This window comes from Acanthaster planci, linkage group LG10 (genome assembly GCF_054643075.1).
Source record: "Acanthaster planci isolate LZ-2023a linkage group LG10, COTS_SCS, whole genome shotgun sequence".
Classification (NCBI taxonomy): Eukaryota; Metazoa; Echinodermata; class Asteroidea; order Valvatida; family Acanthasteridae; genus Acanthaster; species Acanthaster planci.
The window spans coordinates 2,012,312-2,022,967 of record NC_141786.1 but is presented as its reverse complement, the minus strand read 5'-3'; the positions used below and the strand labels follow the sequence as shown (position 1 = coordinate 2,022,967).

Here is a 10,656-nt window from a genome sequence, read left to right as displayed (position 1 = left end):
TGCGCCCAAAGGACCTCCCCTGACGGCCATGGGAAATCAAACTCTCTTCTGGTCACTCACAGTCCCTCGCAACACAGACGAGCACCTGTGGCCTCATTGCCACTTCCTATGTGCACAATATTTGTGTGATCAAGGCCATGAAGTCTTTCTGCTTTTCACGAAATAAGGATTCCTTCTTACCCCATACCCCACATTAACTTTCCATAAAGGCACAACTGGTAAACTTGAAAGAGACAACGCAGTAATTATGTGCAGCCAAATCTAATTTTCAAAGGCACGCCAAATTCTTAATTTCTAAGACTCGGTGGGGCCAATTCAGCAGGTCACATGTTCTCAAACACGACTTGCAAAAAAAAAAATCACACTGGACAAGCCAGTTGCAGTTGTACTTAAAAGAATGTTCTCTTTATTCCACTACAAAACATGTCTGTGAACAGGCTGGGATTGTAAACTGCCCCCTCGCTTGACACACTCGGACCAGGTAGGTACAGACACCCAGGTGACATCTCCGTGCACTGCACAAGCCGGAACATTCTAGTCGAACAAGCCTAAGAAAAAAGGCAAAGGTGGAAGGATGACACTTACTGGAGTGTCATGGCAGCTTGGGCAATATCTGAATCGACTGGCTGTGGCTAAGGATAACACACGGGTCAATGGGAAGTGGCAATGTTGCTATCAAGCTGCTTATACCTGCACGTCTATTTGAACCAAAGCCAATGCTTTTAGTGCAGTGTATAAAAAGGACTCGTGACAGTAAAGTGAAGTTTGGGACCTCACACTGTCTATTCGTTTGAGGTTAACAGACCAGATAAGAAAGGCAATACATGTACTAAATCTGGTTCATACTTGGCTCGGAAGCAAACGCAAACGTGAAACTGTATCATCAGTTCAAATCTTTGAGCGGCGAAATTTACAACCCTTTAGAGGAAAAGGGAAATTCACTGAAAACGTTCCATTGAATTTGCTTTACTTTCGTATTTGCCTGCAGTTTGAGCCCGTCTTCAGGAAGAGAGGTTTATTCATGAGAAGTACCGCAAGGTTTGGCCTTTATCGTAGCCACTAGTGGAGTTCAAGATAATAGTCAAGGCCGGTTCATGCTTCGTGCAAAAGCCAACACAAACACAAATTCGTGACGTCTGATCAAATATTTGCATTACCAATTCATAAGAGTTGAAAACATTTAGCGAAATTTGGCTGCAATCTTTTGTCACATAACATTTAGTACGCTTTCGCATTCCCTTTAAGTATAACCTTAACGCTGTGTAAACAGTAAAGGCATTCATTTGAGTAAAGGGGTACTTGGGGGAAAGGGGTTATTACTTTTAGAAAAATCTTGAAGTTGGTAACACAAACGTCATTTTTTTTCCTTGAAAAAAAATCTGAGATGCAGAATCATTTTGCATGCACAGTTAACTCTTAATGTAAAGACCACTCATCAAAAACAATTTTAAGCAACTTCTGAACTACAGAGTCCTTTGTCGTTTGCTCCTTTTACAGTTCTTTCATGAAGTTTTGGGTAAAACAAAGTACATTCAACCAGTCCTTCCAATCTTATTCTATGAAGAGATGCCTGCGCTTTATAAAAGGCAACTGCTGGAAGTGGTGATTTCAAGTCCAATCCTACTCACCGAATCCCATGTCATCATCAGACTCCTCCTCCTCTTCTTCCTTCTTCTCTTCCTTCTCCTCACCTGATCAGAAACAAAACCACAATTCCAGGACCCTTGTGAAAAATGCCAACAAACCAGAAGTATTTGGGGACTGTTTTTGTGGGGAAGGCACATGTACAGGTAAGTATACGATGAAATGACATCATTACAAACCATGTGTCTTAGCAAACGACACATCAAGACAAAGAATTCTTTTACATTTAACCCTACATGTAGCTCTTTTACATGTAGATCCAGCGAAGTGCAGCTGATTCTAGAGGTCTGGTGCACCCTGTTGCACTGGGCGATCAACAGGAACCGAGTAACTGCCCATTTTGAGACCAAGGGAGCTGGTCCCATTAAGCAATGCTGCTAAGGGATCCTAGGTGCATGACGACAGAACCACACAACCAGGTGATTTGCCATTGGGGATACTTGACATTTTAGATCTTGAGGCAACTGTGCAGTGATGTCGCTCTGACAAGTGACACAAAATGCTTGCAAGGCCCAGATCTCTTGGCATGAATGAGAGAGGGTGCTTTGTTTCCAATCAATACTATCCAGGTGTGCAAGTGGTGCAATGCTCACATTGTGAATAGCACAAACCCACCCTAAAAAAACAAAAAAAACAAGTGGTGCTGCATGGGCCCAGTATCAGCTTAGCCCAGCCTCTCTGTTTTTCACCAATGAGGGCATAGTTGTGCACGATGCCTATCAGGTCTTACCTGCAGCTTCCTGGGCAGCTGGCCCACCACCGCCACCACCAGCAACAGCTGGACCTGCTGATGGGCTACCAACACTGGACAGCAGGGATGTGATGTTTTGCCCTTCAAGAGCCTTGGCAAAAAGGCCAGGCCAGAACGGCTCTACGGTCAGTCCGGCAGCTTTGATCAGCGAGCTGATCTTGTCAGCCTGCGGACAAAGATAAAAGCTTGGAAAGGAAATATGCCGGGGGAGGGTTTGTGTTGTGAAATGACCTTCCATTCAGGTTAAGGTAATGTTTGGATGATCCTTTCAGTCGTTGTGATATTGTAGAAATAATGATCCGACGTCTGACTACATGTACATGAATGCACACATAAGCCCAACTAGTTGTTTCACATCCTTCAAGGCATCCTGTAAGATGCCACTCACATCGGAAAGAGTCACTGATTTTTCCCTTTAATGTTATAACAGCTGAGACAGAAAGTGATAACATGTCCTAAAAAGAGAAATGTAGCGAAGAAACTTCTGATGGAAGAGTTCCATACACGGATGCCAGTAATTATTCCCTACAGTGACCTATTAGCCGGCAAAAAGCAAAAACATGTCCAGAAAAACTGAATGTAGGAGGGAAAACCCAAGTCGTTTACTGAGGAAACAGAATTGTTCAGACCAGTCTCATACATGTGGGGTTTGTGCATAAGGTGTCAAGCGGCGTCCATATGGAACTCTTTCCAATTTTGAAGCATCTACTTAACCCTAACCTTCCCCAACCACACAGAATTAAACAGTAGTAAAGTGTTTAATTCTGTGGGATAGGTCTGGTAGGCCCATAACAGCTAGCTTTTGCATTGGGTTTGGCATACCTCAGAAAAACAAAGTCCAACAGCCTCTGTGCACAAAGTGTGGGAATGGGGAAGGTTAGGGCCAGCAACCCTTGGGGTGGGGTTAGGGTTAAAAAACAATTACATGACCTTGGTTTTCTTAGACTAGTCTCATGTGAATGTTGGTCAAGTCGTCCCCGGGTCGAGTCGTTTGTGCAAAGGGCCTCAAGTATGTCAAGTGTTGTCCATATATGAAACTCTTTCCCAACAAACATGTCAACGATAACTCAAGTATTCGGCCTAAATTTCATCAATCCTCTATGTTCCTTGCATTACCTGATACAGCATAGAGCATGTTTCAGGGGAGGGTTGAAAAATTCTTGAGTGATGTGAGTGACCAGCCATGATCACTCACATCACTCAAAAAATTTCCAACCCTCCCCTGAAACAGTGATGAAAGACGAGCACTGGGCATGTTGGGAAACAAACGGTTGTAGTCAACTCGACCGTTTGCCAACTTGACTCGAGTCAACTCGACTCCTGACCAACTCAACTGTTGAACCAACTCGTCTGTTGACCAACTCGACTTCAAAGTTGAGTCAACTTGACCGCTGACCAACTCGACCGCATGATTGATACATGGGTTCATTAGACAAACTCTTTCCTTTAAAAATAGATATTAAAAGGGGAAAAATAACGGATCGGATCGGTTCCAGATCGCGAAAATTATGGATGCTAATTTCGGCTCAATGAACCCACGAAATCAACTGAAATGCAACTCAGAAATCTGTCAGTCACCACACTCTGCGCACGCACAGATCACATCACGCACAGCAAAACGAATGACAAGTGCAATCCAGAACTAGGGAAAATGCATTCCTTCTATGCCCTGTCCCTGTTGCACCGTTTGCATGATCGAGTTGGTAGAGAGTCGAGTTGGTCGAGAGTCGAGTTGACTCGAGTTGGCAAACGGTCAAGTTGACCTGACACCAAGCAACAAACTAGGCATGCAATGCTACTGTAGGCCTATTTCATCATCAGGAATTTCTTTCCAAAGTGACTTTTATCCTGTTTATACGCCTGTCTGTAACATTTACATGTAACAATTCTGATATTTGGCTATTCCCGCCAGTTAATTCCCTGAACGAACATTTTGCAGAAGCCTTTCTTCAATCATGTTCCGCATGGACTGTACATGTACATGAACACGCTATACATGCGTGCATGTTTACTAATGGTCATTGTGTCAACTTACAGTGATGGCAACGTCGTCATCGTGAAGGATGAGAGCGCTGTAGACGCAAGCCAGCTCGGAAGTGGAGGCCATTTCGGACAGAGAAGATATTCAGCTACGTTTTGATGCTGAAATAAAATTTGGATGGTATCCAACAAGAGTACACGTCGCCGGATTAGGCCTTAGCTCGAACCGAGAACGGTGCACCTTCGGAGCCGATTATTGCAAAGAGACCGTGCAATAGTGGTGATTCCATTATCACAAAGGGTGGGATGATGGTAGAGTTCGTTACACTTTAGTAAGTAAGATAATATTTCGATCACAAATTTCGAAAAATTCTGGATTGAATTTGAATAAACACTTACTTAACTTAAATTTAAATAGTTTTACGGAGGTAACAGACAAGCTATTTGTTTTCCGTAAAACTTAAGCGTTGAACGTCTAAAACCCCTCCCTAGTGTAAAATGTTACTGCCTCAAAGTACGCCTTCTGTTAATAATAGACAAAATGGCGTCGGTCCTAAAGAAAGGCTTTCGTCCAAACAAATTTGCAGAATTAAAAATTTGTTATCCATTTATACTAACTCAGCTTTTTGCTGTACTAGCATTTACCAACTTAGTATCGTGTCAGCTTGTCATTAATGTTAAAAACAAAGGTGGTGATCTGATCCAGGAGTCATTAAATGGGAACCCAGTGGAAAACACAATCACTTTGAAATTTCAGAAACTGGATGGAACATTGCTGGATATGTTGATTGACTTTAAATCGGTAAGCTATTTTAACATTAACTCAGTGTAAAATAACCAAGTTTATGGCATGTGGAAAACTTTTAGTTTCTTGTCCTTATATTTTACATTTCTTGAACCTCAGTCTTAATCTACGTTTGTGAGTCCACGTCTAGTCTACGTACATGTACATGCCTGGCAATGCCTGGTAAGATATACCAGGCCCTACCCACATGACTCACATCTGGCTTAAGTGGACAGGTGTTGCTTCTCCACTATAGCATCACTGCCATCAGTCTCGACTGTAGTTGGGCCAGCTGGCCCAACCAGTGTGTACATATGCCAAAGTCATTTTGTTTACAACAACTTGTGCTTGTTGAAACGAGTGTTTATATAGACATGAAAGTGCATGTAGATGAAGTGCCAGACTTAAGGTGAACTGGGCCTAATGGCAGGTGTGAACTGCACTAACAACTTGTTGGAGAAGGTTAAGAAATTTTCGACAGAGATTGCCCAACAATAGTTTGGCCAGCCCAACTGTGGCAATATAGTTTGGACTGTTCCAACTATAGTTGGGACAGAAGCAATCGTCAGATAGTTGGGGTGTAACTTCTTCCAGAACTGTATAAACCTGCCAGACAGCAATGTACAAACTCCCATAGACACATTTTGGCTGTTTTGATTGTGCCAACTTACCCTTTCATCACAGCTATTTGTGCAGCCGAATGTCATGCATGCCTTCTTGGGGAAGTTACATATAGATATCAAGTGGGGAGGTTCGTTCACCTTATATCCTCATTAAAATAGTGAAATTCTTGAGCATTTTGCCAATCCACATTAATTACAAAATATTAGCAGCATCACTGAGCATGTACTCTCAATATGATATAACTCAGCTTTGCTATAGCTTGACCAATCGCAACACAGCTCCTAATGTTTTCCTTTTGTGTTCCTGTCACCTACAGATAAAAGCCACACTGTGATTGGTCCAATTGTTTCTGTTCTAGTGACCAATCATAGGGCAGCTGTCATTTGTCACTTACTGTTTGATGGGCTTGTAATTACTTAGGAATAGCCTTTTCCCCCATATCCTGTACATTTAATTTCCTCCTGATAGAATTCAAGGTCTCCCTTAAATGCTGATACTGTCAGTTGGGGCCTACATGTCTTTGCATTGATCAATGACGAATACAATGTTTGTGAGTGAGCTCTTGTTCTGGAGTTGCTGTCTGGCAATTGCAAGAGTTTCTGCCACTGCCATTCTGTCAGCTGTCATGGTCACACATTTCCAACCATTCATGTACATGTAATTTGTCCATACAAAATACTTTACACGTGACATTGATAATTCATTTGACTTAGAATTGATACCTAACAGACAATCACTGTTCAGATTTTGTGTCCAAAGTATGTCAACACTTTTGCATGAAAATGTACCATGTATCACGGTTCCCCATACATACCACAACCAAACATGTCTGGGGTATTTGGGATAATCCAGAAAACATTTTTAGTAACCTGCCAAGGGAATGAATAAAGTGCCCTAATCCCACGAGGGAATGGCTGAATCTGTTTGTTTTTCAGGAAGTGCAAATTTTTAAGATGATTGTACTCGGCGAGGAGGAGAGGGCGGACGAGAGCCAGTACCAAACTATGTGCTTCATCTTTAAGTTCCTCAAGTCTGAGTTCATCTCGGCAGATGCCATGTCAAAACTGAGACAGGTACATGTACATGTAGGCCTACACGGGTAATTCTTTGATGCTTGGGATGCAATTTCTTACATTCCAAGGGAGTTGGTACATAAAGCGTCGTTGCGATACATTTTGTTAACGAGTGTGTTATTGAGGGTGGGTTAACAGATTTTGTTAATATGTCACAAAAAATTAAACTCAAGTATCCTGAAACTAATAGGAACAGTGTGTTTAGTTTTTACCTAAATGTGTGTTCTCTGCTATTTATCATAGGGTATTGTCAGGCTAAATATGGCACCAGATTTTGTGAAAATGGTGTGACATACATGTACTTGTTACATGCTAAACCAATTTTTCATATGTAAACTTCAAAGTACTGTGAAATATTCTAGAGTTACAACCAACGTCATAAATAACAGTTCAGTTGATAAGCGTGACCGCTAATACAAGTACCTGTCCATCTCTCTAAATGCCAAACTTTGTGTAACCGCAGGGCTTGTGAAGTCAGTGTGTGTAACTGACTTCATGTAAATACCCATACATATATACATGTACATGTGCATGAACATCCTTTAGAGAAATTAGCAGAACTTTGTCTGGAAAATTTGAATGTGCTAATGTAGGCCGTGGTCTGCAGGTTAGCCTAGGTACATGTGCAATTGCGTACATTATGAGCCTGATTTTGAGAGCTCAATAAGCAGTTAATGTGTTCATACTTCATCAGTATCGCTTGCATCCGATTCAAGTCAACTTGAAGGTCAGTGCACACACATCCACAGAGTTTGGTCATGTTCACATGTACAGTGTATTCCTACTTCGGTTGCATGGCACTGGATACCACTAAAGTTTCATAATGGGGCGTAGGTTTTCATTTGAATGTGCACATTTCAGTGGAATCAGCACAACTGTGTTCTAGTCATTATGTGGCACCAGTATGATAAAGGATATATGTATTTGTCAGTAAATTGGGAATAATTTTATTGTGAATGCATCAGAAAAACAGAGAGTTTCTGGATTTTCAATTTTAACCAGTTTGAATTTAAACTCAGATGTCGTATAATGTACTCCAGACTTAGCTGATTCATTCTGGGCATTTTTCTGCAAACATTACAGAAAAATCCTGGCACCATACGCAACCCAGAGGAGGACAAAGGGGAGGAGCGACTGATCATGAATTTAGGGGTGGATGTCAGCCTGGCATCCAGATTCAGCCCCTGGGTTCTCAATGTCTGCTCTGAGGCCAAAGGTCGCATCTTCACCAGGGACTCTGATCTGAAGGCCTGGGCAGCAGGTGTGTTGAAAAAGCCTTAGATGATGTTCTCCTTCATGTTGTTAAATCTTTAAAATCTAGTACTGCGTGCTAGCTGCAAATTGTTCTCATACTGTTGACATTTATGAGCCCCGAGCTGGACCAAGAGAGGGCGCAAATTTCTTAGCAACGGAGGCTCCTTTGGTGAGAATTGCCCTTCACTGGTTCCATGTTACGGTTGCAACAAAATTACAAAACCCAACCAACATGGCTCTTTTTAACCTATGAGGGGGTGCTTCTGCTCAAAGTTTATAAGGCTTTGAAGGCTTACCTACTGTGTAAATGCTGTGCCTACATGTATGTACATATGTTTATTATTATTGCTGGTTTAAACGTATTTAATTCAAACTGCCAATAGCAGCCCAAAGCTGAATTGCAGGGCAGTTTTACAACAGAATTTAAAAAGGACCACATAGTTTAAGAAAATTAAACAGCATACATAGATAACCTGAAATTTCAATTTACACAATGATATAAGAGACATTTAAAGCAAAGAAAAAACAAAACACAAAAAGATGATTGTGTAGTGGAATTTTCACAATCCGCTGACACTGTATTTGCCCACATGTACGGCACTGGAGGTTGTAGCTCAGGCCGTTTTTGTCATACCATTAGCTGTTTTCTTATTCTTCAACTACAGGGAACAATGCAACCTATACAGCTCTCCTAGATGCCACACATAGCTGTCCGCTCTTCACAACTCCTCGCTGCGACAAGACCAAAGACACTGCAGTGGCGTGCGTCTGCCGGTTACCAATCTGCGTTGGCTGGTACCCCTGCGGGCTCAAGTACTGCCGTGGAAGGGATTCCGCCGGGAAGACCGTTAGCTATCGCTGCGGAATAAAAACGTGTAGGAAGTGTCGTGTGTTTGATTATTATGTTGAACAGAAATTGAACTGCATGTGGGAAAGTGTATACTAAGCTTGAAGGTGTCGCTGGAAGGTTTTGAAAAGCCCATATTTCACACAACCAACTCCATGAGATAAACTAAACTTAAATTCTGTCTAAAATTATTCACTGATTACTCTACCTGCCAAGTTGCTACTTTACAAAATACACGTGCCTGTGTTTGACAGACTGTACCATTTTGTTTCCCAGAGCGAAATCGGAAATGAAGAAAAATTTACAAGAGGGAAACAGTTTCTTTCTGAGCATGAGTTTGTTGTTGAGGAACGGGATTGACATTGACTACTGGAGGTTTTCTCACACTTTGTGGAATTGGAAAAACAATGGAAAATGGAAGAAGTCCTGGCATTTTTTGGAGTGGCATTTTCGCATAGAGAGTGCCACGTCTGATATCTCTGATTTCATAATAGTTTCTAATCCGTTTGGTACCACGTGCTGTTAAGGAATTTTCCAGTTGACTGGCAAGATTATTTCTTCTGCTGGACCAGACGAGAAATGGAAATGTGCATTGCATGTGAAATGAAATATAAGCTCACCAAACAACCCATTACAGTGGGTGAAATTTAGTAACATCAGGAATACTTTGCAGCAGTTTTGTGGCACAGACGTGTGTACATACATGTACATGCACTTAATAAAATTAGATGCTGCCCTTGTTGCAAAAAGTGCTCCAACTGTGCCGGTGTCTACCTGTAGTTTGCGATTCACTAGGACTATATCCACTTGTCCAAATAAGGTAAATAATAGGCAAATATGCATCTGATGTTCTACTCTACAATGGCAATGTAATTTCACTCTCTGCGTTTAGTCAATTTAACTGTCCTGACTCCACACCTGGACTTTCTGCACTGCCCTACACTGTCCTGCACTGCCCTACACTGTCCTGCACTGTCCCGCGCTCTACGGTTTTTATGGTCTAGAACTGGAAATTGGACCTCAGTGGATCAGTTTTTTATATCTATTTATTGTCTTTGTTACAGTGCTTTTGTAATACACATATTGAAAATAAACTTGTAAATAGCTTCATATTTTTGTAAATAAATAACCCTTATGGCTCAAACTATAAATTGTTTGTTACTCAAATTACATTGTGTATTGTTTCTGTAGGATTTTCAGGATGTTGGCCCCCCCACCATCAGTTATTCCTTTTTTTACAGACTTTAACGGAAATCTGTTGGTAGGGCATAAAGGGTTACGAGGACACAGTGTCTGCCTATGAAGCCACACCATCCAACCTTGGTGAAAAGAAAACTAGAGCCTTGTTAGTCCAAGGGCTGCGTTGGCTCTGCTTTCTGCATCATGTGTAGCGCAAGAGTTCATCCTCCAATTTGGCCCTGCTAGCCTGCCATACGCCTTGAAGTCCCAGCTAACCCAATATCAATTGTTCTTGTTCTCCTGGGATAGATGAACACACGTGTTCACTTGTCAGTTTTGCATGCTCAGTGTGGACTTTTCCTTTCTTCTCACATACTTAAGAAAACTGAACATACTCCTTTTTTTTTTAAACTGTAAAAACTCTGTTGAGCTAGATTTTTCATTATTCTCTTTACCTTTTTTCCATTTTGCAACAGATAATCCCACCGTAAAGATGCCTTTTAACCAATTATTTTAGAGA

At 41.6% G+C, this 10,656-nt stretch overlaps 2 protein-coding genes across 4 annotated transcripts; one reads left to right on the top strand and one right to left on the bottom strand.

Moving 5' to 3' along the window:
- Positions 1–377: 377 nt before the first annotated feature.
- Positions 378–4,650, bottom strand: LOC110983545 (large ribosomal subunit protein P1-like). Its single transcript, XM_022242867.2, has 4 exons — positions 4,431–4,650; positions 2,375–2,561; positions 1,629–1,691; positions 378–548 (listed from the first exon to the last, which is right to left on the bottom strand). The coding sequence occupies exons 1-4, from the start codon at positions 4,500–4,502 to the stop codon at positions 535–537; spliced, it is 336 nt and encodes a 111-aa protein (XP_022098559.1). The 5' UTR covers positions 4,503–4,650; the 3' UTR covers positions 378–534.
- Positions 4,570–10,108, top strand: oaf (out at first homolog). Of its 3 annotated transcripts, none has more exons than XM_087142837.1 (4): positions 4,570–4,707; positions 6,719–6,856; positions 7,940–8,117; positions 8,776–10,108. In XM_087142837.1, exons 2-4 carry the CDS (start codon positions 6,737–6,739, stop codon positions 9,054–9,056), a joined length of 579 nt encoding a protein of 192 aa, XP_086998963.1. In that variant the 5' UTR covers positions 4,570–4,707; positions 6,719–6,736; the 3' UTR covers positions 9,057–10,108. The 3 variants fall into 3 exon arrangements, with proteins under 3 accessions (XP_086998963.1, XP_086998964.1, XP_022098558.2); XM_087142838.1 differs by having other exon boundaries at positions 4,591–4,711; XM_022242866.2 differs by lacking the exon at positions 4,570–4,707 and adding an exon at positions 4,892–5,177.
- The last annotated feature ends 548 nt before the right edge of the window (positions 10,109–10,656 follow it).

Excerpts from the sequence above, each read along its gene's own strand:
- LOC110983545 (XM_022242867.2), bottom strand. The coding sequence starts at position 4,502 with ATGGCCTCCACTTCCGAGCTGGCTTGCGTCTACAGCGCTCTCATCCTT. Across the intron at positions 2,562-4,430 it reads ATGACGACGTTGCCATCACT|GCTGACAAGATCAGCTCGCT; the intron begins GTAAGTTGACAC and ends CTTTGTCCGCAG. Across the intron at positions 1,692-2,374 it reads AGCTGCCCAGGAAGCTGCAG|GTGAGGAGAAGGAAGAGAAG; the intron begins GTAAGACCTGAT and ends GTTTCTGATCAG.
- oaf (XM_022242866.2), top strand. The coding sequence starts at position 4,917 with ATGGCGTCGGTCCTAAAGAAAGGCTTTCGTCCAAACAAATTTGCAGAA. Across the intron at positions 5,178-6,718 it reads TGTTGATTGACTTTAAATCG|GAAGTGCAAATTTTTAAGAT; the intron begins GTAAGCTATTTT and ends TTTGTTTTTCAG. Across the intron at positions 6,857-7,939 it reads CCATGTCAAAACTGAGACAG|AAAAATCCTGGCACCATACG; the intron begins GTACATGTACAT and ends CAAACATTACAG.